Genomic DNA, 26,647 nt, shown 5'->3' on the forward strand with positions numbered 1-26,647 from the left:
ACAGCCGCTTATCCTCTGCGTACTAATACGACCCAGGCTGTTATTCGGGCCCTTTCCCAGTTTGTGTTTGGTATTCCAAGGGTTGTGCAGTCGGATCAGGGCTCTAACTTCTCTTCCCGTCTGTTTTCCCAGGTCTTTAAGCAGCTCCGTATACAGCACAATCAGAGCTCTGCCTACCCCACTCAAAGTCAGGGGGCCTTGGAGCGCTTCCATCAGACCCTGAAGTCAGCCATATGTGCCGATTGCATGGAGCTGGGTAGGGACTGGGAGGAGGGTCTGCCATGGTTGATGTTGGCGGCAAGGGAGGCCACGCAGGAAAGTACCGGGTTTAGCCCGAATGAACTTGTTTTCTTACACACGGTGAGGGGCCCGTTGGCTGTGGTGTCTAGTCGCTGGAGGGACTCGGAGCCTCCTGAGAATTTACTTGATTACGTGAATGGGTTCAGACGCAGGCTCTACGCTGCTGGTGAGTTGGCGAGAAGTAAGCTGGCCTTGGCCCAGGGTAAGATGAAGGGTCTGTATGATTGTCGGCCGGAGCATCGTGTCTTTAGCCCGGCTGACCGGGTTTTGGCCCTGCTTCCCTTGGTTTCCTCTCCATTTCAGGCAAAGTTCTCCAGCCTGCACATGGTGCTGAAGATCTCTGACCAGAACTACATCATTTCGACACAGCGCGCGACTCTGGGGTAGTGGGTCCAGGGGTGTGGTCGGTGTGGCTGGTCCCGTGTCGGGGGCGCCCCCTCCTGGGGCGTTGGTCGAGGGGGACGCCGGATCGGAAGTGGTAGATCAAGCCCCACACTCACTCCACTGCTACCACTGCAGCTAGAAAAGAACCATAAATGTGATTTCAGCTGGACTTTCATTGAAGCTCTAGACGCGATTGGAGGAAACCAAGTCTCTAAGTTTTATCCTGGCAAAGTCAACCATAAAAAGCCTTAGCTTGAATACTGAATACTGAACACAACTCTTATTAAGAGTTGTGTTGTTGTTGTTTTGAATTAGAGCTGACTCAAAACATATTTTGCATCATTTTTGACTTCAGCTTTGGTAAGTTAGCATGATAAAAATATGACAGTTCTGTTCTCAGCTGTGGGAAATAGCTGCGTCTGGAGCTGCAGAAGCAACGACCCACGAATGAGAAGCGGAGAACAAACAGAAATTATTCAAATGCAGTCTGCTGTTCATCGTATCTGACGTGTTATTTTACATCACTAAATAAAGAGCAGAAAACATAGCATCATCCTGCCAAAAACAAGAAGCAGCTCAGCGTCCTGCTGAAACTGAGTTTCTAAATTTATTCAGTTTGACTTAGAGTTCTGTTCTCTTTCATCTGTAAAATTGCGCCCGCTCACTGGTTCTATTTTTATGCTAGGAACCCTCATCCTGGTAGCACATGTTTCCTCTGCATAGATGGATCCACTCTGTCGTGCGTCCTTTTTATTATGGAGAGATTTTCTGGCTGTTCATTCAGCTCAGAGATGGGCCACGTGGACGTCTCAGCGTGAGCACAAATAACCTTGTGTGAGACTTGAAGATGGTGACAGCAGGCAATCTTCACATCACACAGGTGGCCATAATCTCTCCGTGCTGACATGACCGTTTCAATTTATCTCCTCGCCCCGAGGCCTCCGTCGCTGAGACCATTTAATTTACCTCCATCAAAATGCAGTTGTACCTCTTCGGCATAATGGCCCTACCCCTCTTTCTCCTTGAACTTGCTTTTCGCCCTCCTCCTCACACCTCCTCCTCTTTCTCGCTCTCTGTCTCAGTGCCATGTCTCTTGCCTCATCTCATCTTTCTCTCCCTGTCTGTTTTTCATCTCCACAACTATTTCCCCCTTTGCAGGTTGGATCACCATATTTCCCTCGGGACTCCCTGCCAGCCTGTCTTGTGTTGTTTCTCCACAGATGATGAGACTGCGGTGTGAGAGACAGGAGGCATTGGCCTAAAGAGGAGTGAAGTGATGTAAGGGTTTCATAGCCTGAGCCTGAGATGGTTGAAGAGCCTCTGCTGGCCTGCTGACGGGTTCATGAAGACAACGATATGCATGTCAAACGCTGTCAGACATGGCACTTTCAAGAACAACACTGGGTTTCATCAGACGGAGAAGTCAAAGCTGCCGCCACTAGAGAAATGGATATAAATACATCATGTGCATGGTAGAATAGAATAAAGTATATAGCGCTGTAGAGGATTACTCTGTGGACTCTATATGTGGTAGCGTTCACCTTCCACTCGCTACATTTAGTCTCACCTTTTTCCAACTTGGCATGCTGTCAGAGTTTCTCTGGTGACATGAAAAAATGTGGCTAAACTAAAATGTAATGCAGCCATTATCAATCATTCCAATAAAAATCTTGGGTTTCTTAATCAAGCCGTCTCCTGGGACAACTGTCTGCTAGGAATTGTTTCCCTGTATTTATTCTTTGGGAAAAGCAGCAAAACCAAAATGCATAAATTGAGATTTCCTCTTTTATTTGAAACAAGACATTTAGATTTCTGTCATTAAAGTCAAAGTTTGGTTGTGCCACCAGCTGGTGGTATGGCTCCTTACAGCTGCAGACAGTCAGACTTTCTTGGGGTTCTCCTGTCTGGTATCAAACAGATAAACTACCCAGGCACGACATCAGGCACAAAGGAAGAACAGACAACACCCTGAGCTGTGGCAAAGTCTGTCTCTTAATCCAGAAATGTGTTGTTCTCACCCTCCATGATCAAGGTTGTCAGGGTGGCCGTGTGTGTGTGTGTGTGTGTGTGTGTTTGAACTCATCCCACACCTTCATTGCAGTCCCACCTACCAAGTCTAGTATGCTTGACTGAGCATCTACGGCTAGGTTTTAGGTTTAGGGTTAGGGTTAACCCTAACCCTTACACCGCTAGTATCACTGATGACAGTTCACTAACCTTTTGATTTTGAAGGGGTATTTCATGAAGCTTGCAGCATCTAGTATGAATGTGCATAGTGTATTTACATCTTACAAAATCATGATCATGTCACTTAAAAACAGTTCACAGTCGATAAAAAGGAAGAGGCTGAGGCTCCTGGCTTGTTGGTGCCTGTCATGTACAGGAGTGTGACACCCTCTGGAGCAGGAAATGCATGGCTGCTACTCCCTGTTGTTAGGCAGGAGTCACCTTGGTCGACGGTGTTTATGACCGTCTCCTCATTGCTGAGTTTGGACACACTGAATGGAGCAAATTAGCAGGAGAAACTTAACAGCTCCTGGCTACAGCAGCCGCTAGAAGTTAGAGTTCCAGTGTAGTGACAGATTCATTAACAATTCAATAAAGCTTGATATTGACTGGTAGGGTGAGGGTTTTTTTATGAGTTGGAACAACTGAACTGCATCTGTGTGTGTGTGTGTGTGTGTGTGTGTGTGTGTGTGTGTGTGTGTGTGTAAGACAAAGACAATGTAGACACAAAGCATGAAGGGGTGGGAGCTAGATGTCAACAGAACAGGGTGTTTTGTCCCTAATGGGAAAATGGGCCCCAAGGTACAGCTGTAGAAACTCAGTTGCCTCCGGCAGCCTGAGTGATCACCACCTGCCCCGGGTGATACTGGATAACTGTGTCTGTAAAGATTCCACGGAGTGGGACCACCTCTCATCTTTAGGAGGACTGAGATCAGAAGTTATTGCATTTGTCGATTGATACCTTATCCAGTACAGAGTGCAGCCCACTGAGTATTTCCTCTACTGGGTCAAATGGTGTTTTAAAGCATCAGCTGATTCTTGTTGCTACCTAACCTTCCATGGCAGTGCTCACAGCTACACAGCTCTCAGGGAAAAGTCTAAAAAAAAAGTGGAAAATTTTTTTTAAGCAATGGTTCTTCAAGAGAAAAAGATAAAACATTTAAAATAAGTACAAAATAAGTATTTTGTCGTTGGTGACGGTGTGTGGCCCGAAGCTAAAACTTAAGATTCCCTATCCAGTGCCTGAAAATGTGATTGATAGTCAGATGTAAGGCTGTTGGTTGATATACTAAATCTGAATTAGAATTGCGTGAAACACTTAAAGGTCCTCCACTATGGAACCAGCATCTCTCCATGGGTCAGAGAGGCAGACACTTTAACTACGTTTAAGTCCAGGCTTAAGACCTTCCTCTATGACAGAGCCTTCAGTTAGGACTGGTTCAGGTAGCTCTGAACCATTGATAGCTATGCTGCTACAGGCTGAGACTGCTGGGGGACACATCAGGTTACATGGAGCCCTTCCCTCCTCTCCCCTCCCCTCCCCTTCCCTCCTCTCCTCTCCCCCCCTCTCCTCCTCTCCTCCCTGCACATTTTTTAACTGTCATTACCATTACTTATTGCACTTTGTAGTTTGGCCTTGGTGTCTCACAGTCTCTCTGTGTTTCCACAGATCCACCAGAGCCCCAACCGCCGCCTGCATCGCCCCCCCCACCCCCCCTCTTACTCCCTACTGTCACACCGGCCTGCGCTCCCCTCCCATGAACCAGTCTACCATCCAGTCCCCCATCAAGCTGGCTTGCTCTCTCTGCCTCCCCTCCCATGAACCAGTCTACCATCCAGTCCCCCATCAAGCTGGCTTGCTCTCCCTGCCTCCCCTTCCATGAACCAGTCCACCAACAAGCTGGCTTGCTCTCCCTGCCTCCCCTCCCATGAACCAGTCTACCATCCAGTCCCCCATCAAGCTGGCTTGCTCTCCCTGCCTCCCCTCCCATGAACCAGTCGACCATCCAGTCCCCCATCAAGCTGGCTTGCTCTCCCTGCCTCCCCTCCCATGAACCAGTCTACCATCCAGTCCCCCTTCAAGCTGGTTTGCTCTCCCTGCCTCCCCTTCCATGAACCAGTCTACCATCCAGTCCCCCATCAAGCTGGCTTGCTCTCCCTGCCTCCCCTTCCATGAACCAGTCCACCAAAAAGCTGGCTTGCTCTCCCTGCCTCCCCTCCCATGAACCAGTCTACCATCCAGTCCCCCATCAAGCTGGCTTGCTCTCCCTGCCTCCCCTCCCATGAACCAGTCTACCATCCAGTCCCCCATCAAGCTGGCTTGCTCTCCCTGCCTCCCCTCCCATGAACCAGTCTACCATCCAGTCCCCCATCAAGCTGGCTTGCTCTCCCTGCCTCCCCTCCCATGAACCAGTCTACCATCCAGTCCCCCATCAAGCTGGCTTGCTCTCCCTGCCTCCCCTTCCAGAAGCTTCCTTCTTCAACTGTTATTAACATTTCCATGTTTCCTCCATTCTGTGTTATAAACTGTTTTCTTCTCTGTACCAACATCTCCTGTCCGTCTGTCCCTCCTGGTGAGGGATCCTCCTCCCCTCCTCACCCTGAGGTTTCTCCCATTTTTCCCTGTTAAAGGTTTTCTATGGAGTTTCTCCTCAGTTGATGTGAGGCTCTGAGGGCAGAGGATGTTGTTATGATGCCATGAAGCCTGGAGACAAACTGGTGGTGAAAACGGGCTATACAAATAAAATTGCCTTGCCTTGCCTTAAATTTGGTTGCAAAAATTAGAAGTCAAGTTTTTATAGAATTGACTGAGGACAGACATTTAGAGGACATTTCAAAAGGTTAGTTCCTTAGTGAAACAGCCTGCAGTACAAAATACAGCCTCAAGATTCTAGTCTTGCACAAATCATGTTCATGTAGAAAACCCAAATTCACCAAAAGTAATCGTGTACCAATAGATGAGGCAGAAGAAATCTTGCGCATTAAATGGCTATTGAACTCCTCTGTGAGTTGTTGTAGTAGCTAGCAGAACAACATGGATGAAGAGCGCTGTGTATGTTTGGCCACACCCACTTCAGCTGTCCAGGTGAGTGAAGAGCAGTTTTACAATCAGCTGGTGGTCAGACGTGGGATAGACGGGATGTCCTCGTTGCTTGGCTGGGCTCCCTGCGTTAGCGCCTCTGAGTGTGTCGTTCCAGCAACAGTCTGGAATCTTCCCAGAATTCTTTCAGAAGGCTTTTATTATGTGGTCCCTGCCTCCCTTGGCCATTTCTCTGCTAACGTTGGTGTCACGTATGTGTGCTATACTGGAGGTCACCAGTTGGTGATGCTGTAACAGAGCATGATGTTTACAGGTACCCGAAGTGATTCAATAAAATTTTATAAGGTCTACTTCACTCTGCCTCTGCCTTGGTCTGATACATAACAGTTAGCTTAGCATGTGTGTGCCTGGCTCATGGCTGTTCCTGGATGTGGAATTGGTTATGTTTGGCCACTGCATCGATGCAAAATCAAGACATGAAGAAGTTAAGTGGTCCGAGGAGACACCTCAATCGAACAAAGAGGCTTCAGGAGCAACTGGGCTTCCATTATACTTAACATTTTACACTTTAAAAACAGCTTCAGACGAAAGTAAAAAGAACTCACATGTTTGTGAGATGACGACGTCACTGCCAAACTTATTGATGTGGTGGAGACGTGGGGCTGCTGGAGAGGAAATGCTACGGCTGCCAGCTCTCGCAGATGGGTGACCTGGAGCTGGGCTGCTTGTGCTTGCTGGTGTGTGGCTGGCTATTGCTAGTGTGTGTGTGTGTGTGTGTGTGTGTGTGCGTGTGTGCGTGCATACACGAACAAGATGGCTCAGCATCAGCAGTGGGTTTTGACACCAAGAAGTCTTCAGCTCTGAGGTGAGATTCTGTATTATCAAAATTAGCTGATACCAATCTCTTCCATCTCCTCCTGACGTGGAACTTCACCTACATCTCAATCAAGCAGATGACAGTTGAGGAGAGAAAGATAACAACAGCCAGAGACGCCTGCTGAGTCACATTTGTTTGATGGCTGTAAAAGACAGAACAAAAAAAAGTTCTACCCTGGATATTTGAGTATACTGAGGGACCATTCCAAGGCACTGGAGACCCGTGGGTAACATGGACTTCAGTCACATGTGGCGTCTAGTTTTCGTCTCTCCGGGCAGAGACACGAAATGTCAAATCCGCTGTTAGTTTTATTAATTTGAAGAACCTGATAGTACTGGTATTATGCAGTATTACTTAGGAGAGAGAGAGCGTAGAATGTTGATAAAAATTGATTTTAATTGCAGTATGAGGCCCCCTGCTGCATGTGGGCTGACTTCATTTTTCAGGCTTATGATGCACTACTGGAGCATGAAATTTATATTTCTTGTTTTTTATGTTGAAGGACAGAAACGCAGGTGTCAGGGAGTCTTTGGAGGGAAATTAGCTCATTATAGTTGGAGCTGGGTTCTCAAGCCAGGCTGACGCACTTCAAGGGTTCAGAACACCAATGGAGACCGACTCCAGCTCCTCACAGCTCTCGACGTAGGCCTGCTGTTCTACTTTTCCTTTCTAACGTCAAAACTTGCTTGGTTGATTGAACAACCATGGACTTATGCTCCTTAGACAAGTCTGAACATGAACCACAGCCAGTAATTGGTTCCCAGCAAAGAATTCAGGCTATTCAGCACATATTTAATCAGAAGATGGCAACAAAGCTAAGACTGTAGCAGGGGTGTAGAAGAGTAGTCATGTCAAGTCAAGTCCATTTTATTTGTATAGCGCCAAATCACAACCAAAGTTATCTCATGACACTTTACAGGTAGAGCAGGTCTAGAACCACTCCTTCAATGAATTTACACCCAACAATTCTCCATCAGCAGCACATCCTGCAACAGCGGCGATGAAAACCTTCCTTTTAACAGGCAGGAACGTCGAGCAGACCCAGGATCAGTGGGGACGGAGAGAGAGCAGGAGAGCAGGGCAGAGACAAAGACAGATAATGGAGGAAGACAGAGAGACAGAAGGAAAGAGAGGGACAGAGATAAAGAGAGAGAGAAAGGAGGAGAGACTGATGGACAGAAAAGGACGTGAGCAGGTGGAGCTACGGGTGGCAGCTTTAGCCTCTTCAGGTCTGCAGCCTCCAGCAGCACCAGGATCTGGGATGAGGGGAGCCTGAAAGCTCCTGAGAAGAAGATGAGTTAGTAATATGTATGAGTATGATTTATGTATGACAAATATAGTAGGACAGAGAGGAGTGGAGAGAAGCCCAGTGCTTCATGGGAGATCCCCCAGCAGCCTAAGCCTATAGCAGCAGGTCTAAGGCCAGCCTAAGCAGTCCTGACTGTAAGCCTGATCAACAAGGAAGGTCTTAAGTCTGCTCTTAAAGGTCGAGAGGGTGTCTGCATCCTGGACCGAAACTGGGAGACGGTTCCACTGGAGCGGAGCCTGATAGCTGAAGGCTCTGGCTCCCATTCTACTGTTAGAACTCTAGGAACCACCAGTAACCCCGCATCCTGGGAGCGAAGGGTTCTAGCTAGGTAATAGGGGACTAGGAGCTCTGTCAGGGATGAAGGAGCCTGATTGTTGAGGACTTTGTATGTCAGAAGGAGAATTTTGAATTCTATTCTGAATTTGATGGGGAGCCAATGCAGAGAAGCCAGTACAGGAGAGACATGGTCTCTTCTACTAGTTCTCGTCCACACGCGGGCAGCAGCGTTCTGGACCAGCTGGAGAGTCTTTAGGGACCTACTGGTACAGCCTGATAGGAGGGAATTGCAGTAATCCAGCCTGGAAGTGACAAAGGCATGGACTAGTTTTTCTGCATCTTTTTGAGACAGGATGTGTCTGATCTTAGCGATGTTTCGTAAATGAAAGAAAGCAGTCCTAGAAATTTGCTGAATGTGGGCATTAAAGGACAGATCCTGAACGAAAAGAACTCTTAGGTTCCTTACGGTCATGCTGGGGGCCAAGGTAATTCCTTCCAGGGTACCTATCTCATTAGATAGGGTGTCTCTAAAATGTTTTGGCCCAGGACAATGACTTCAGTTTTATTGGAGTTTAATAAAAGGAAATTTCCTTTAGACAGGCCTCCAGTTTAGTCAGCTGATTTATTTCATGTGGATCATTGATGAGTTCAGCTGTGTGTCATCAGCATAGCAGTGAAAATTAATTGATTGTTTCCTGATCATGTGACCTAGAGGAAGCAGATAAAGGGTGAAGAGGATTGGTCCAAGCACAGAGCCTTGTGGAACACCATAAGTGACTGCAGTGGTTTCAGAGGGGTTATCATTAGTTAGTACGAACTGAGATGGACCTAGTAAATATGACCTGAACCAGTTTAGTGTGGTTCTTTTAATACCAGTGATAGGTTCCAATCTCCGCAGAAGGATACGGTGATCAATGGTATCAAAGCTGCACTAAGATCTATTCAGACCAGCACAGAGACCAGTCCCTCATCTGATGCTAGTAGGAGGTCATTGCTAACTTTGACTCATTCTGTTTCTGTGCTAGGATGAACCTGGAACCTGACTGAATCCTCCAATCAGCTGTTGCTGTGGAGAAGTCACAGAGCTGTTTAGCAGCTGCTTTCTCCAGAACCTTGGAGAGAAAAGGAAGATGTGATGTTGGTCTGTAGTTGGTAGAACTTCTGGATCCAGGCTTGTTTTTTGAGGAGGGTCTAATTCCTGCTACTTTAAAGGACTGAGGGACGGAACCAGATATCAGTGCTACATTGATCATATCTAAGAGGGAGGGGCTAACGAGGGGAGAGAGTCTTGGAGCAGCTTAGTTGGGATGGGGTCTAGGAGACAGGTGGAGGTTTAGAGGAGGACATTATTGAACTGAGCTCATGAAGGCTGATGGGAGAAAAACTATCCAAGTGTGTGTCTGGTCCTCCAGCTGCCTCTAAGGTTCTGGGTTCTAGGAGCCATGTTGTCAGCTGATGGCAGCAGGAGAAGAAGTTACTCTCTAATCTGGAGAATTTTGTCATTAAAGAAGTCCATGAACTCTTTGCTGCCCAGGGAAACAGGACTACTTGGTTCAGTAGAGCTGTGGCTCTCTGTCAGTCTGGCTCCAGGGCTGAAGAGGAACCTGGGTTGTTCTTGTGTTCCTCTATCAGTGCTGAGTAGTCGGCTGCTCTGGTTCTACCAAGGGCTTTCTTATAACTTTTAAGGCTGTCTTGCCAGATGGTGTGAGACTCCTCCAGTTTGGAGAAGCACCATATTCTCTCCAACTTCTCGTTTTTTTGTTTAAGCTGTCAGGTTCCAGAACCGTACCAAGGTGCTTGTTTCCTTGGACTCATAGTCCACTGGCCAGTCCAGAGTTGTTGCTAAGGTGCCTGCTGCTCTATGGATAAAATGATCAGTTTGGGAGGGACTAAGGTGGACAACAGCCTCCTCTGTTACAGTGGGACATGACACTGAATTTAGCACCAATGGAACCACTTCCTTAAATCCAGGTGTGGCCTGATCAGACAAACATCTGGAAACTACAGTTTTCCTGAGTGGAGTGTCGTTGATCAGTCCAAATTCCAAAGTGATTGATTGGTGGTCTGATAAAAGCGTTCTGTGGAAACACAACCAGATGTTCAGCTTCAGTTCCACATGTTAGGAGGAGGTGGAGGTGTGGTTGTGTCATTGAGGGGTTCATGGACAGACTGATGGACACCAGTTGAGTCTAGAAGAGAGAGAAATGCAGTACCAGACTGTGGTTATCAACATCCTCATGAATACTGAAGTCTCCTCCAATCATGACTTGATCTGGTTTAGAACTAAACTGATAGAAACTCTGAGAATTCAGATCAGAATCCAGAGTCAGGACCAGGAGGACGGTCCTCAATCATCAATCAGAGAGGCTGGAGAGTTTCCAGGCTGGAGGAGACAAACTGAGAATCAGGCTTTCAGATGAATGGAAACTTCTTCTGGTTTGGGATTTATTACTAAACTGGTGTCAACAATGGCAGCAGCGCCACCTCCTGGGCCAGAGCCTGGAGGAATATGAGTGTTCCTGTGACTGGAGGAGTGGATTCATTCAGACTAGCATCCTCATCATCACCAGCCAGGTTTCAGTGAGACTCAGCTGGTCAACACAACTGTCAGGTATCACTTCATTCACTGGTTCAGTTTTCAGCATCAGAGGTCTGATATTTAATCGTCCTCTAATTCTGATATTCTGTTGAGTTAATTTAGTGGTTGTGTTAACTTTGATCAGGTTTTTCTGATTGACTCCTCTACAGTAGAACTGGAGTGAATAAACTGACGTGGTCGGGGGACAGACACAGTCTCTATGGGGTGTGGGTGGGTAACTGCCCCCTAGTGGACGCGCAGAGAAGCGTGTAAAATGGCAGCTCTGCTTCCTGGTCTGAACTCAGGGTTCTGGTTCTATTATAAACTGGGCCATATTTCTGGAAATGAGAGCAGCTCTGTCCAACATGGGATGGATGCCGTCCCTCCTAATCAGACCAGGTCAATGATCTATGAAGCCCACTTGGTTTGATGGACGCCACCTCGACAGCCAGTGGATGAACGATGACATGCAGCTAAACATGTGGTCGCTGGTCCGATTAGGCAGGGGTCCAGAGACACTACGGAGTCTGACATCGTCTTCTCAAATGTAGACGACTCAATATTAACTTTGGTGACCTCCGACTGGCGTAGTCAGATGTCATTACCACCGACGTGAATAACGATTTTATCATATAGCCTCATATAGCTAGCTGTAACTATATGACGCCCAGACGGGCGTCCCATTTAGCCCAGTAATCTTTCCCTTTTTCCTTCCGTAATCTCAAAATGAAAGTTATACGTTCCATACTGTATATATCATTTATTATTCTCATCCACTGGTTCAGGGTGGGAGGTTCTCTAAGAAGCCAGCATCTGGTTATTGCTTTTTTACATGCTGCCATAAGGATCTTAATAAGTATCTAATATATTTCCCAAATAAAATGAAACACAAGAAAAGTCAATATCAAATCCCCAAATCTTCCTTGTTGTAACTTGTACTTGAGTCCAGAAAGGTTGTAAGGGGGGGCAGGACCAAAAGATGTGACTATGGTCTGCTATTAGTTGTCCACATTGTCTCCAACATTGGGTCTGATGTCCAGTTTGTTTCAATTTTATTATTTTCTTGTTATGAAAAACCTCTCCAAGTTCTTCTGATAAAAGTTTCTCCAATACTGTGAATTTGTGGTCGACATCTGGGCGTATATCATGGTTGACCATTCCTCTTGGGAGATTGCATTATCCAACTCTCTTACCCAGTTTTGTTGAATAAAGTCTGTTGAGTGGTTCTTGATCGATAACTTACTTGAATACAGATTCCCAATAATTCGTTGGGTAGACTCTGAGTTGTATGCGCTCATGAACATTTGTGTAACCCCAGAGTGTTCTTCCATAGTCTGTCCCTTCACCTCGTTTTGATAATAATATTGGATTTGCATGTGTCCATAAGCATCTTGTCTTCTTAGACCATATTTATCAGACATAGACTGGAAGTTAATACGTACTGTACGATATTCATTTTGGTGGTCATTATTCGGCTGTCAAGTCGAGAGGGTGTGAGCCCCACCTGTTAAAATCGTCATCTATCTTTTTGTTAGCCATTGTATAATTCTCACTGAAGAGGTGAGATGAATCCTTTGTCAATTTCCCTCCCAAATATTTTATACTTGTAGAGTTCCATTTAAAATTGTACTTATTTTCAAGATCCTGTGGGGGTTAAAATTAAACACCAGGGCTTGGGTTTTCTCTGTATTAAGGTTATAACCTGAAAATGTGCCATACAATGTCAAGAGATCCATGAGTAGTTGTATACTTGATGCTGGTGTTTTCAGAGCTACCAGGACATCGTCCTCATAAAGGCATATTTTATGTTCCGTACCTCCTATTGTGATACCCTCTCCTGCCTTATGAGTTGGGCCAATGGTTCAATAAACAAATTAAAGAGTCCTGGGCTAGCAGGGCAGGTTTCCTTGTTGTAATTGTATAGTCTTGGACAAATGACCATTAATCTTAATTCTAGCTGTAGGTAATGTATATAATGTTTTAATACACTGTATGCATTTTTTTTTTTTTTTTTACAAAAAACAAATTTTTCCATTACCTGGTAGAGAAACTCCCCCTCCACCGAGTCGAATGTTTTTTCAGTGTCGAGACTCACCAGGATGGCAAAAACCCTTATATTGGAACGTTAAGTCTTTTCTGAACTGTTACTGTAGGAGTGGACATGTTTTGATGCTCATTCTGAGTAAAAGACTATGGAAAATGGCAATATTTTAAAAAAATCCATTCATTTTGCCAAAATAGTTTTTATGAGGCTGTTTTGCCTCGTTTGAGGAAAGACTCTTGGTGAGAACTAGAACCCCTTTTCAAATCAGCTCTTATGAAGCAAAGCTACAACTGTTCCTTCTTAGTTCCATTGATCTCGACATCAGCTCGGTTTCTGGGACTCTGAAGACGACTCTTCTTTTAGCACCAGATGAGGGACTGGTCTCTGTGCTGGTCTGATTAGGTCTCAGTGCAGCTTTGATACCATTGACCACCATATCCTTCTACAGAGACTGGAACCTGTCACTGGTATTAAAGGAACCACACTAAACTAGTTCAGGTCATATTTACTAGGTCATCTCAGTTGGTACCAGTTAATGATGGTTCCTCTGAGACCACTACAGTCAGTTATGGTGTTCCACAAGGGTCTGTGCTTGGACCAGTCCTCTTCACCCTGTACCTGCTTCCTCTAGGTCACATGATCAGGAAACACTCCATTAATGTTCACTGCTATGCAGACGACACTCAGCTGAACTCATCAATGATCCACATGGAACAAACCAGCTGACTGAACTGGAGGCCTGTCTGAAGGACAGGAAACATGGAGGACCATCATTTCCTTTATAAAACTCTGATAAACTTGTGCTGGGCCCAAACACCTGAGGACCACCTGATCTGATGAGACAGGTACCCTGGATGGCACCACCCTGGCCCCCAGCACCACCGTAGGAACCTAGCAGTTCTCTTAGACCAGGACCCTTTAACTCCCTCATTCAACAAACCTCCAGGACGCCTTCTTCCATCTACGTAACATCGCTAAGATCAGACACATCCTGGCTCAAGAAGTCTCAATAATGAATCTCATTGTTTATTTGTTCAATGTTAAACAAGTTAATAAAATATTACAACATCAATCAGGAACATTTCAGTACGTATGGAGAGAGTAGGAGTAGATGAATGGAAACAGATCAATGTTCCCTATTTAAATTGTGTACAAATGACATCAAGATAGGCACATTTGTTTAAGTAGTGGTACAATGTTCCTGTCGGCAGGAAAGCTTGAAGCTTACAGGTCAAGAGTCTCCTACTGTTGGCACTTTGACCAGGCAGAGCTTAATTTATACGCACCTCCTTTGCATTTCTTGGGCTTTTCTTTTTACATTGCAGTGATAATTTGCCTGTTTGCTGAACTCTTCCCATCTCATGATACACATGAGAACAGGAGGTCACCACGGTACTGATGTCAGTCCAAGCAGCAGGCCAACGGTGTCTCCAAGGTCCTTAAAGAGACAAAAGAGCAGAACCTGTCTGTCCAGTTCTGCCCTGCATTTGAAGACATCCTGCTCAAAATGACAGATGCAGAAGTTCCTTGGACACCTCTGCTGTTATTGCACACGGAGCCAAATGAGGTGCATTAAGGTGTTGTAGAGTAAAGGAATTAACCTTACATTTTACATTACAATTTAGTTTAGTTTGAGTGGATGCAGAAGACCCTCCAGTTGTCTTGCTCCTGAATGTGTGCTCACTGGTGAACGTAGAATGGTGCCCTCTGCTCACAGTGTGTGTAAGGTGTGGACCTGGGATCAAGTGTGATGAGAAACTCAAAGCCGCGAGTGCACACTGAAAATGTACTTTTCATTGAAGCAGGAAACTGTTGGCTTGATAAACTTTTGAACTGAACAATATCAGCATCTTCCTTAGGTTAACCCTAACCCTACCCTAGGGGGATTTTATTTGTGTGTAATAATAATAGAACAGCCATTATACATTTTTCCCCATCAGATTTCCTCTTAGACATGCTTTTACAAGACTGACATCTTTAGATGGAGTCAGAATTTTTGACAGCTGCTGGAAGCCTGTAGCTCTTTCAGCCCATAGCGAAGGCACTTCAGCTGATGTTGCAGCAGTTGAAAGGGTTTCCTTGGAGACCAGCAAAATATTCTCAAGCTGAGACTTGGCAAAGACAGATATTGTTTTTTCTGATACCACAGTAACCCTTGTGGCACACAGTTGGCCTGTTCGCTTGTGTTCTGCTTCATCACGCTTATCAGACCTGACAGGAGCATCTATAGCAGCCGTGCCGGAGCTCCTAGACCTGCAGCTATCAGCTGGCTGCTCATTAAGACTCTCCTAAATTGATCTCCACGCACCAATGCACAAACACGAAGCCCACTACACGAGCAGGACAATCCTCATTAGAGGGTAAATCAACTTAAAATGTAAATGTACCCATGGAGGAGGAATCAAACCAGGAGCTGGACGTCAAAATTAGCTGTCAAATGAGAGAAATCTCTTTGGAACACCTTACATTTCTAACTACCACCATGTGGTCATGAATGTGTGATTCTGGTTCTTTTATGATACCATTAATCTGCTTGCCTGTTCTGCTAGTACCATCAGTCCCAGCACATGCTGGATTCACATGTGGAGTTGAAGTCTGAAGGGTAATGCAGCTCTAAGTTTGACTGGACAGAGTTTGAGCCTGACACAGACGAATTACCGCAAGCATGTCAGTGTAACTTCCAGTCCGGTGCACTTGAACCACCTTGCTTATGCTGGTCTACTTTGGTGCACAGTGGCCCCCAACCAGAAGCTTCCTGGTGGGTTTGTCTTTTGCTCAATCAGTGTGTTTGTGGATTACTGAGCACATTAGATAAAGATGGTGTGGATTATACCAGACAATCACCTGGAAAGTCTATAAATGCAAGTTTTTAGACTGTTTTGCTGTTGTTACACAAGTATACTCAGTGGGTAAAGTGTTACTCTGCTGCATCACATTCTGCATTCTGGTTGGCCCCTCGTTAGAATTTCTGGAGCAAAACATGTTTGATTACAGACATTTAGTAATTATGTCTTGATAAATGTTTTCTTGATGACTGTGGGTCTTTGTCAGTGGTTGAAGAAATATCACCGTATCGTGTGTGTGTGTGTGTGTGTGTGTGTGTGTGTGTGTGTGCGTGCGTGTGTGTGTGTGTATGTGTGTGTGGGTGTAGGTGTGAAAAGCCTTTCAATGTCTTAAATGGTCAAACCACAACCAGCGAAGAATGAACTGAGGTGCGGAAGGTGAGGGGTTGTGCAGTGGCCTATTATGTTGCCTGCCAACAGGAGGACGAATGATATGGTTCTTCATGGTACCCTTGGTGATAGCCACGCCCCTATTTCCTAAAAGAATGCTGATTGGTCCGAACCACTGGCCGACATGAATGCATAACTTGCAGCAAAAGAGTTTCACTTGTGACACTGTGACCTGCAAAAAACAGCAAACAAATACTGATAGAAGTATTTATCACAGTGGAGGAGCAGCCTAGCAGATGTACCGATGACAGAAACTCGTAGAAACATTAACAGGAAACTGACATCTGTGAAAACTGAAGCAAAGCTGTTTAAACTATTCAGGTATTACTCAGACCAACTTGTAGGTGCACTCAAAAAAATATTTGACCCATAAACCTTGACTTTAAGTATTTTAATTACATGAAGTTTTTCCATGTAATTTTATTAGGCAAGTTTAATGTGACGGTCCGACTGAAATTAATGTGTTATACCATGCAGAATCGGTTTAAATGAATTTAATACAGTTAATGCAAACGTATCCATAAACTTTATGCATTTATTAAGTTAAAGGTAAGGTGAACTTTCAAATAAACCCTACAGTAATGCATTTCAATGTTATCCTATCACCTCTTAAATTTACAAAGCTCTGAAAGCTTTATTGGCAGTAGCTTCAAAATTACAGTTACAGCTTTTACATGTGTCTGCACCACATGGGTACCTAATAAAATGGCTACTGAGCTTATATACTGCATTACACCAGGGATTCAACCAGAAAAAATACATCCCATCATGAATAAACAAACGACAATGTTAACATTGAGTGGAGTTCAAGTATTTGGGAAAAAGGTCAAACCAAAGAAGATACAAAAAAGTTCAAAGTGAACTTAATGTTTATGAATGTTTTGGTGCTCCTCTTCAACTAAAACAAAATAATAGTTAAGTAATGTCAAGACATGGCTGAAGGCTCCAGAAGCAAGTTCCTCCAACAAATGTTCAAGATCTTCCAGCAGCACATAATGAACAACCCACAATGTCAAGATCACAATGGCAATGTCCAGCAAGCAAAATGTGTCTGGCAGTTGTCCAGCACCATAACTTTTAATCTCACTGAAGCATCTTAATTTTAAGAGCTTGGACCTTTGGGGACAGTCTGTTGCCATCCAGGTTCATCAACACTTTCTGGAAGAACTCAAATGTGAATTCAAGTTCTTGGGGATAGCTCAGGTTGAGTGTGTAGATGAGCCCAAAAAGCATGGCACATCCAAAGGAAATACTTCCCAGCGTGCAGAGAAGTGTCACGCCCTCAATCACTACTCCAACATCCTCTGGCTTGTCCTGATCATCAGCACTTTCTTTTTTGACCACGAAAAGCCCCATGGTGGTCTGTGCAATGTCTCTCTCAGCTTCCTCAAAGCTGATGTCCTAATGGCGAAAAAAATCTTTTGAGCATTTTGAAATACACTGATAAAACATTGCAAGAAAAGCTCTGCAGTAAATGCAATACTGACCAAGTACTCCTTGATAGGAGCCTTGCTCTCCTCATTGAGATAAGCACAAAGACCTCTGAGTACACAGTCCCTCTTAACTTCAATGTCCTCACTCTACAAAGGAATATACGAGAAATATCAAAGCTATTAGTTAGGGCTGATCATGTAAAGAGAAGGAGAAATTGTAGGAGATGCAACCAAGAGTGGAAGGGAGAAGTAGAAAGAACAAATACAAAAGAGGGGCAGTTAGAGATAGATGAAGAAGTTTTGTTCAGAAGCTGAAAACCACCAAAAGTTGTGAGGGGTGGTCCAACATCTTATCCATGAAGGATATAAAAGATGGAGGCAAAGGAAAGAACAATAAAAGAAAGAAAGTGGATTGAGGACAAAGTAGATTAAACAGATGAAGGCAGGTGGGAAAAGGAGATGTTGCATGGGAAGAAAAACCTTATCTCAACAGTTTAATGCACTGGCCTTAGCTGTCGGAGCCATGAGGAGCCTGATCTTTCTTCCAGCAGCTCCTCCTCTACTGCCGAAGACCCTCATCAAGTCAGGTGTGTATCTGTCAAGTTCTGCCAGAAACTTGGCTTGGAGTGGCAAAGTTGTTATACGCATGAATTCTGCATTTATCTGTAAGAGAAAAAAATTATACAAGAGGTTTTAATGGGAGAGGTGAGGAGTGAGTTTTAGATTTAAGAAGTATTATTTTCTGGGTTGACACTTTGAGGACTTGGCACTTGGGCAAGATCTTAAACGCAGATAAACCACACCTCAATCAAATCAATATATATATTGATTTGACTAAAAAGAAAGAAGAAGACACTGACAAAGTCAATCAGTCAAATCATATTAATAGGAAACGATAAGTGAACCAAACTCAGAAATCATCAACCTGTTATGAACACTAATTTTAAATAAGTAAGTAGAAATTTGGGGTTGAGGAACATGCTTAACTTAATTTACCCCACTCCAGTTAAATTAGATAGATTAATTTATTGTCCCAGGGTCCTTTGGGCAATCTTTCGGACATGCGCAGACCTGCCCCATCTCGCTCGCGCCATCGTCACACTTTACGTGGAAGGCAAGCTAGTGTGGAGTGGAACTTGTGACTTTCGTCAGGATACAGAGCTGGTGAAATTTGGTAAGTAAACTATTTTATTAACCATCGAGTTTTCTTCTTGTGGTTTGACGTTAGTGCGTGTCACTGCCAAGGGGTGAAGTGGCTTAAATACGATAATTTAGTCAGCAATCGTGTCGCACCATCTATTGCTATTTTGTCATGATTCACTCGTGCTAGCTTGCTGTTTCGGCCACGGAAGCCACTTGGAAGAAACACGAATTCGCCACGTATGGTTTGTCCGCGTTTCGGTTCGAAATCCTGTGATTTTATTAACTTTTTACGCCCGCCAGCAGCCGTCATCTGTAAGTAACGAACGAGTGGAGCCGTCGCCCAAGTGGCGTCTGACGCGAACGAAGTTCATGGCGTTACCCTGACGATGAGGACTTCAGCAATGTTGCAAAATCACTTATTAGCAAGCACCCCAGCCTCACTGAACCTGGTCCCCAGCCAGGATGGTATGGCTGGAAGAATAGTCTAAAATTCAAGATGGCCAACTATCGCACCAAGCTGAGGAAAGCATGATGTGATGATGTACTGATCAATGGTGGTAAACGAAGTAAACGCAACCCCGACGGAAAATCATCCAGCAAGGACATCAAGCGGCCAAAAAGAGGGGAAGCCAATTACTTGCCTAACCTACCTGAAAAACATAATGAAGCCAGCCTTGAAAATGCCAGGAAGGTCCTCACTGAGGAAGTGAAGAAAAGACGCCTTGATGCCACTTTAGTCTCAAGAATGATGGATGAAACATTCCCACTGCTCAGAAGGGAGATCGTGATGCAAGAGCCAGCTGTACGGAGCATGATTGAACGATGGTCAGCGCTCTTCACGGAGAGACAGGTAAGCTGCTTCTTTGTTTCGGCCTGCGTTCCCCCATAACGATTCCAACAGATCAAATATCAAAAGGTGAATATAGGTATAATGTTTCCAAACTAATCATGTGCAGTAATCATGATGTGAATATTGACTAAATTAATTATGAATCATGATGTGAATATTGACTAAATTAATTGTGATTATGTTTTTTGCCATGATCAAACAGCTCTAATTCACCCCAGTCTCATACGTCAATATGCTCTCTTTCTACTTTTACTGTCTGTTTTTCAGGTCTTTGCCGAGTTTAATCGCATCACCAGCAAAAGTCTTGAAGGAGACCTCTATGAAGCTCTTGACAAGCACACACCACGCTTCATTGATCTTTTCAAGGCCAAAAACGGAACTATGAGACGAAAAGTGACGACTTGATGCAGCTCGTCAATTGGACGGTAAGGATTCTATTGTGTTTTTTCCACATTTTAAGTTATTGACACTCAAGCATAATGGATGGCAGCAATGAACCTTAAGCCTTTTTCACGCACTTTGCGTGTCACTCAAGTGTCGTCACCATTGGGTTTTCACACTGCCTGCCTATCTTCTGTGTTACTGCTATGACTAGCACATGAGATAGAAACAGCACATGCACCTGAAACCTTGTGCTGTTTACCAATTATCTAGATCTCAAGACCTTCAAGAATATCAAAATCATCATCACTATCATCTAACCTTCTTCTATTTTCTATGTTCTCGAAAGAGGACTGCCACACCTTTCTAGCACTTTTTGAGAACAAGGCGTTAGGTGTAAGATCTAACATTCCTTCCTCCTCCCCTCATGTTTCTCTCCTATCTCTCTTAAGGAGTGAGAGATGAGGTCAGCTTCATGAAAATGTCCCAAAGTCATTTTGATGTTCTTCCTACTTCCATGCTGAAAGAGGTTGTCTCCACAGGGGGTCCGCATTCAGGGGTTTTTTCTGACTTGAATGAGACTTGTATGACAGGTGGCGGAGGTGCTGTGGAACTCCTGTCTCACCACTATCTTCTCAGTAGCTACTTCTTTTTTTCTTCTTTTTTTTCCTTGATGGCTCAGACAACATTAGAGTCGCAGGAATTTGATGAATCCACCCAATTGTACCATTTTCTGTTGGGTACTTAAAACCTAAAGCTCTATCTCTAATACAAACCTGCAGTGTTAGAGGAAACACAGAACACAACACATATTTCCCTAAACTCTTGAAATGCTACAAAGGTCTTAACTTGTATCTGTTCTCTTTGTAGTTTCAGTCGCCTGATGTTACAGCACTTCAGACAGCTGTCCTTAAAGGCCTGCCAGTTATCCTCAGTGAGGACTCCACTGAAGTTTACAGGACTTGCCTGGTAAGTAAAAGAAACACTGATATCAGTTTATTGACAAATCATGTTTATTATGTATTTCATAGCATTGTAAAATATTTTGATTAGAATTATTTTCACCAACAGAGTTTAAAAATTCCCTTTGATTAAACAGTGCATAATGTCTTTAAAATGAGCTCAACTTTACATTCAGCAGTAAAGCAGCATACAGACAATATACACTCATTTTGCTGATATTACTCGCATACCTAAACTTTCACAAGTTTTTGAATGCAGTGCTGTAGGGAAGTGTTTTCACAATGTGATATTAGTACTTTTACTAAAGTAAAGGATCAAAATACTTTTTCCACCACTGTTCATAATGTGTTCCCAAAGTATCAAATCCAAATAATCTAAATCAAATAACCAAAAAAGGTCAGTCAGGACATCCCTATTGATCTCATAAATGATCAGAACCATCATAAATGATCGGTACCAGCGCACACACACACACACACACACACACACACACACACAAAGGGGAAGACCACATTCAATAACTACTCCTGTGTGCTTGCAGGACACAGCGAAAGAAGAGGAACTCGCCGCAGTCACAGTTGGGGTGCTGAATGTGATTGAAGATGCTCAGCAGCAGGGTCCAAATGCAGCGCACCTCCAGCCCATCTCCACTGCCATCATACTTGAGGGAGGTACCGTCATGGACAATGTCCGAGACTTTCCCCAGGCAGTCTGCCTTCTGTTTGGGCTCATGTATGCACTTCACTTGGACTACCCAAAATCCATGGAAAACACATTTAAATTCATTCAAGCAGTCATGCTTGGGCTGGGAAACAAAACCCTACCTCCAAAATTGATGACTCTGCAGAACAAACTAATGGCATAGGCCATTTTAAATAGCTGAGTATAATGTATGGTATGTCTTTGTACTGTACAGATTTTGCAGGTTTTAAGGGAACATTTACTGTTCCAAGAAATATAATGTTAGTGTTTGTAAGACAGTGATGTATTTTATGTTATTTTATCACTGCTGCGCATTTTATACCATGGAAAAATGTTGATTGTACTTCCAAGTAAACAAAGAGTTAATCAGAAAGGAGGGACATGGGTAGGTCAGAAGGCAAAGAGGCAGGGAGGTGCAGAGGGAGAAAGGGAGGTAGGTGGGAAAGGAAGGAAGGTAGGTTGGGAAGAAGAAAGGTGAAGAGGTAGGTAGGGCGGGAGGAAGGAAGGTGAAGAGGTAGGGAGGGAGGAAGGAAGGTGATGAAGGTAGGTAGGGAGGGAAGAAGGAAGGTGAAGAGGTAGGGAGGGAGGAAGGAGGGTGAAGAGGTAGGGAGGGAAGAGGAAAGAAGGAAGGTGAAGAGGTAGGGAGGGAGGGAAGAAGGAAGGTGAAGAGGTAGGTAGGGAGGGAAGAGGAAAGAAGGAAGGTGAAGAGGTAGGTAGGGAGGGAGGAAGGAAGGTGATGAGGTAGGTAGGGAGGGAAGAAGGAAGGTGAAGAAGTAGGTAGGGAGGGAAGAAGGAAGGTGAAGAGGTAGGTAGGGAGGGAAGAAGGAAGGTGAAGAGGTAGGTTGGGAGGGAGGAAGGAGGGTGAAGAGGTAGGTAGGGAGGTAGGAAGGAGGGTGAAGAGGTAGGGAGGGAGGGAGGAAGGAGGGTGAAGAGGTAGGGAGGGAGGGAAGACGGAAGGTGAAGAGGGAGGGAGGGAAGACGGAAGGTGAAGAGGGAGGGAGGGAGGAAGGAGGGTGAAGAGGTAGGGAGGGAGGGAAGACGGAAGGTGAAGATGTAGGGAGGGAGGAAGGAGGGTGAAGAGGTAGGTAGGGAGGTGGGAAGGAGGGTGAAGAGGTAGGTAGGGAGGAAGGAGGGTGAAGAGGTAGGTAGGGAGGTGGGAAGGAGGGTGAAGAGGTAGGTAGGGAGGGAGGAAGGAGGGTGAAGAGGTAGGTAGGGAGGGAGGAAGGAGGGTGAAGAGGTAGGTAGGGAGGGAAGGAGGGTGAAGAGGTAGGTAGGGAGGGAGGAAGGAGGGTGAAGAGGTATGTAGGGAGGGAAGATGGAAGGTGAAGAGGTAGGGAGGTGGGAAGGAGGGTGAAGAGGTAGGGAGGGAGGGAAGACGGAAGGTGAAGAGGTAGGGAGGGAGGAAGGAGGGTGAAGAGGTAGGTAGGGAGGTGGGAAGGAAGGTGATGAGGTAGGTAGGGAGGGAAGGAGGGTGAAGAGGTAGGTAGGGAGGTGGGAAGGAGGGTGAAGAGGTAGGTAGGGAGGGAGGAAGGAGGGTGAAGAGGTAGGTAGGGAGGGAGGAAGGAGGGTGAAGAGGTAGGTAGGGAGGGAGGAAGGAGGGTGAAGAGGTAGGTAGGGAGGGAGGAAGGAGGGTGAAGAGGTAGGTAGGGAGGGAGGAAGGAGGGTGAAGAGGGAGGGAGGAAGGAGGGTGAAGAGGTAGGGAGGAAGGAGGGTGAAGAGGTAGGTAGGGAGGGAAGACGGAAGGTGAAGAGGTAGGTAGGGAGGGAGGAAGGAGGGTGAAGAGGTAGGTAGGGAGGTGGGAAGGAGGGTGAAGAGGTAGGTAGGGAGGGAGGAAGGAGGGTGAAGAGGTAGGTAGGGAGGGAGGAAGGAGGGTGAAGAGGTAGGGAGGGAAGAAGGAAGGTGAAGAGGTAGGGAGGGAGGAAGGAAGGTGAAGAGGTAGGTAGGGAGGGAGGAAGGAAAGTGAAGAGGGAGGGAGGAAGGAAGGTGATGAGGTAGATAGGGAGGGAAGAAGGAGGGTGAAGAGGTAGGTAGGGAGGAAGGAGGGTGAAGAGGTAGGGAGGGAGGAATATGAATATGATGTATGAGTAAAACTGAAGATAATTAAGCTTTCACAATACATGAATATTAAGTTAAATTTACTAAAACAGATAAATAAATAAACTTTTCCTAACTGTTGATTTAAGTATTGCAAACTCAGAATAAATAAGTTACTGCTATTTAATTCATTTAAGTTAATTTGAGTATTGCCAACTCAATGTATATAAGTTAATGTAATCTAATTTATTTAAGTTAATTTGAGTACTGCAAACTCAATATATATAAATTAACGTAATCTAGTTTAATTAAGTTCATTTGAGTTCTGCAAACTCACAATAACTAAGTTAATTAAATCTAATTCATCTCAGTTAAAAGAAATTAATTTTTTTAAGGCAACGACTTTGCATAATTTTTTTAAGTAAAGTCAACTTAAAATTATATTTTGCAGTGTATCCATATTTCAGTGCTTTTACATTTGAAGTATGTTGAAGTCTAGAAAGCACCTGCTCCAGCTCATATCAGGCCCATTGTTCAACTAAAGAAAGAAGATTCTCAAGCCATCAATACCAAAGTTTGGCAGCTACTGACAAAAAAAAACTAAACTAAATCATGACAGCTGACAGCATGTTGACACATTGATGTCCCGTTGGAAAAGTCTCCTCTACAGTGAGTCTCTAAAAACTCCTCACTATGGTTTTTTGATTGTACAAATAGATTATGGTCATAGAGAATTAAAAAATTACTGATGATCTGAACAGAACTTTAGAAATAATTTCCAAATAATTTTGGGAAACATTAAAAAAAAACAACATGTATTCACAGCAGAGCAGTGTTCAAAATGCTGGCCTCACTCACTGTGAACAAGGCAGGCCATCTGTTGACAGGTTCAGAGACTAAAGGTGAGTCCTGGACAATCTCCTGGTGTTTGGAGGAGAACGTCTTCTGCATTTTCTCCTTGACCACAGCCTCGTTGTGCCTCTTTTTCACTTCTGTCAAGAGGGCTACTCTTTCCTTCTCAAGAGTCTCTTTTGTTTCACCGCAAGGATGTGATGGGAAAGTTAATATGTTAAAATATGGGCAGGAATGCCTGAACCTATTTCCATGATGGCCATGTTTTAGCTTGCTATGTTTAAGCAATTCATACCTACTTGGTACTGATTTTCCACAAACCTTACATTCCCACACTGCCATTCACATGTTCACCTAGAAAAGAAAGGAAAACAAATGCAAATGTGATAAATGTTAACAGAAAACTAATTAAGCTTCAACAATTCACAATGATATCACATGTACTCACCTAATTTCAGAGGTTGCCCATACAAAAATTTAAGTTGATCTTTGTTGATTTGGCCTTGTGGTGATGTGCCCTACATAAAATAAAAGGGAAAATGTCACATTGTTTGTACCCAATATGGATGAAAACCATGTTTTTGTGAGCGTGTGGGCACATGCAGGAATTTAACTGTAAATGCTAGTGGTATTAATACATCTGAACACACTGGAAAAAGAAATTACTATTTCATTTTTGGCAAACAGATGCTTGGAAATAACTATCTGGTGTCTTAATAGGGCTGCAACCAATGAATATTTTCTTTATCGATGAATCTGTTGTATTATAAAAAATTAATCGATTAGTTGTTCAACAGTGCAAGATGGAAATCTCTTGTTTTGTCCACAAACTAAAGAGATAATCAGTTTATTGTCATGAAGGAACAAAGAAACTTGAAATATTCACATTTAAGGAGCTGAAATTAAATTTTTTTTTTTACTATTCCTTTAAAAAAAAACCTACAATAGTTGTCAAAATAGTTCATGTAGTTTAATAATTGAATCTTGTTCATTCATCAATTAATTGTTGCGCCCGCATCTGTTTTCCCTGACTTCGGCATCACAACCGCGATCAAATAAATAATGCACTCACCGGGTAGAGCGGGTTAAATCCTGTGTGCGGTCTGCCCATTTTCTTTGCTTGTTGTTGTGTTATTCATTTTTGCCCGGTAGGTTAACTCCTGGGGGTATTAGTTTGGGGAGAGTTTGAATGGCGTGCGCGCCGCCGTGACTGGCTGACCCGAGCAGTGGGGTGGAGGGCGAGTTCAAGCGTCCCAACGCTGCGCAATGCAGCGTTGGGACATGCCACAATTTTCACTTCTGGATACTTTCTTTGGATTTTGGGTGCACTTTTACAAATAAACACCCTGCACTAAAGTGCTGCTGTGGCGGAGCCAGTTTTTCTGGGTGAAGAACCCAACCTGAGCTGTGCTACTCCGTGACATATGGTGTCAGAAGTAGGATTGGCCAGCCACAGGAAGTGCATCGCAAAGTTTCAAGATGGCCAACGTGAAGGGCGAGAAGCATGAAGAGGATTGGGAGGATGCATCGGAGGAGCGGTTAGAGGAGTCTGAGCAAGATGTACGCCCTAAGGTGACTTCAAGTACTCCAGCAGAGCGTAAACCCAAAGCCCGCTTCCGGAAATCACCAGGAGCAACAGCTGCAGCACCGAAGGAGGAAGCAGAACGGGCAATGGGAGATGTAGCAGGCCTGCTGAGGGAGTTCCTGACCATGCAGCAGCGTCATGAGGATACTCGTGAGAGATCTGTGGCCTGGCTACACACCTGGGACAAGGACAAGCCGGACAGCACATACCACACACAGCACTGAGAACTGCAACAATGGCGGAGAGCACCAGAGATTCGGAGAGTCCACGGATGGGCCTCCCCACATCAACACCCCACCGTTGTTCAGTCATCAGAGAAGAACCAGTGGATACATTTGATGAGCCATGGCAGGTTCCTGATCCAGAGCAGGTTCAGACTGCTACAGTGCCATTTCAGCCAGCGCAGCCAGAGAGGGTTGTGCGCAAGGAGCCCAAGATGCCGATGTATCAGTACGGGGAAGCCATAGAGGATTACCTGCTACGGTTTGAGCGCATGGCCAGAACCTGGGCGTGGCCAGAGCAAGACTGGACGTGTCGCCTGGTACCACTGCTGACGGGGAAGGCGCTTGCTGCCTACACATCGATGGATGAGGAGCGGTCCAACACCTACAAGCAGGAGAGACCCCGACGGAGACCTACAACCGCCTCAAGAACCT

General features: G+C 44.8%; 2 protein-coding genes across 3 annotated transcripts; one reads left to right on the top strand and one right to left on the bottom strand.

Moving 5' to 3' along the window:
- Nucleotides 1-16,668: 16,668 nt before the first annotated feature.
- LOC147268915 (uncharacterized) lies at nucleotides 16,669-19,661 on the bottom strand. The gene is made up of 4 exons (XM_086193366.1): nucleotides 19,275-19,661; nucleotides 17,989-18,144; nucleotides 17,536-17,628; nucleotides 16,669-17,449 (listed from the first exon to the last, which is right to left on the bottom strand). Exons 2-4 carry the CDS (start codon nucleotides 18,127-18,129, stop codon nucleotides 17,132-17,134), a joined length of 552 nt encoding a protein of 183 aa, XP_086049492.1. The 5' UTR covers nucleotides 18,130-18,144; nucleotides 19,275-19,661; the 3' UTR covers nucleotides 16,669-17,131.
- Nucleotides 18,593-21,913, top strand: LOC147268916 (uncharacterized). 2 transcript variants are annotated; one of them, XM_086193379.1, is made up of 5 exons: nucleotides 18,593-18,655; nucleotides 18,928-19,474; nucleotides 19,742-19,899; nucleotides 20,726-20,824; nucleotides 21,360-21,913. In XM_086193379.1, exons 3-5 carry the CDS (start codon nucleotides 19,879-19,881, stop codon nucleotides 21,681-21,683), a joined length of 444 nt encoding a protein of 147 aa, XP_086049505.1. In that variant the 5' UTR covers nucleotides 18,593-18,655; nucleotides 18,928-19,474; nucleotides 19,742-19,878; the 3' UTR covers nucleotides 21,684-21,913. The 2 variants fall into 2 exon arrangements, with proteins under 2 accessions (XP_086049505.1, XP_086049514.1); XM_086193388.1 differs by lacking the exon at nucleotides 18,593-18,655 and having other exon boundaries at nucleotides 18,927-19,474.
- The last annotated feature ends 4,734 nt before the right edge of the window (nucleotides 21,914-26,647 follow it).

Source organism: Aulostomus chinensis, chromosome 2 (genome assembly GCF_037954235.1).
Source record: "Aulostomus chinensis isolate RoL2024-O1b breed Wild chromosome 2, RoL_Achi_v1.0, whole genome shotgun sequence".
In the NCBI taxonomy this organism is placed as follows: Eukaryota; Metazoa; Chordata; class Actinopteri; order Syngnathiformes; family Aulostomidae; genus Aulostomus; species Aulostomus chinensis.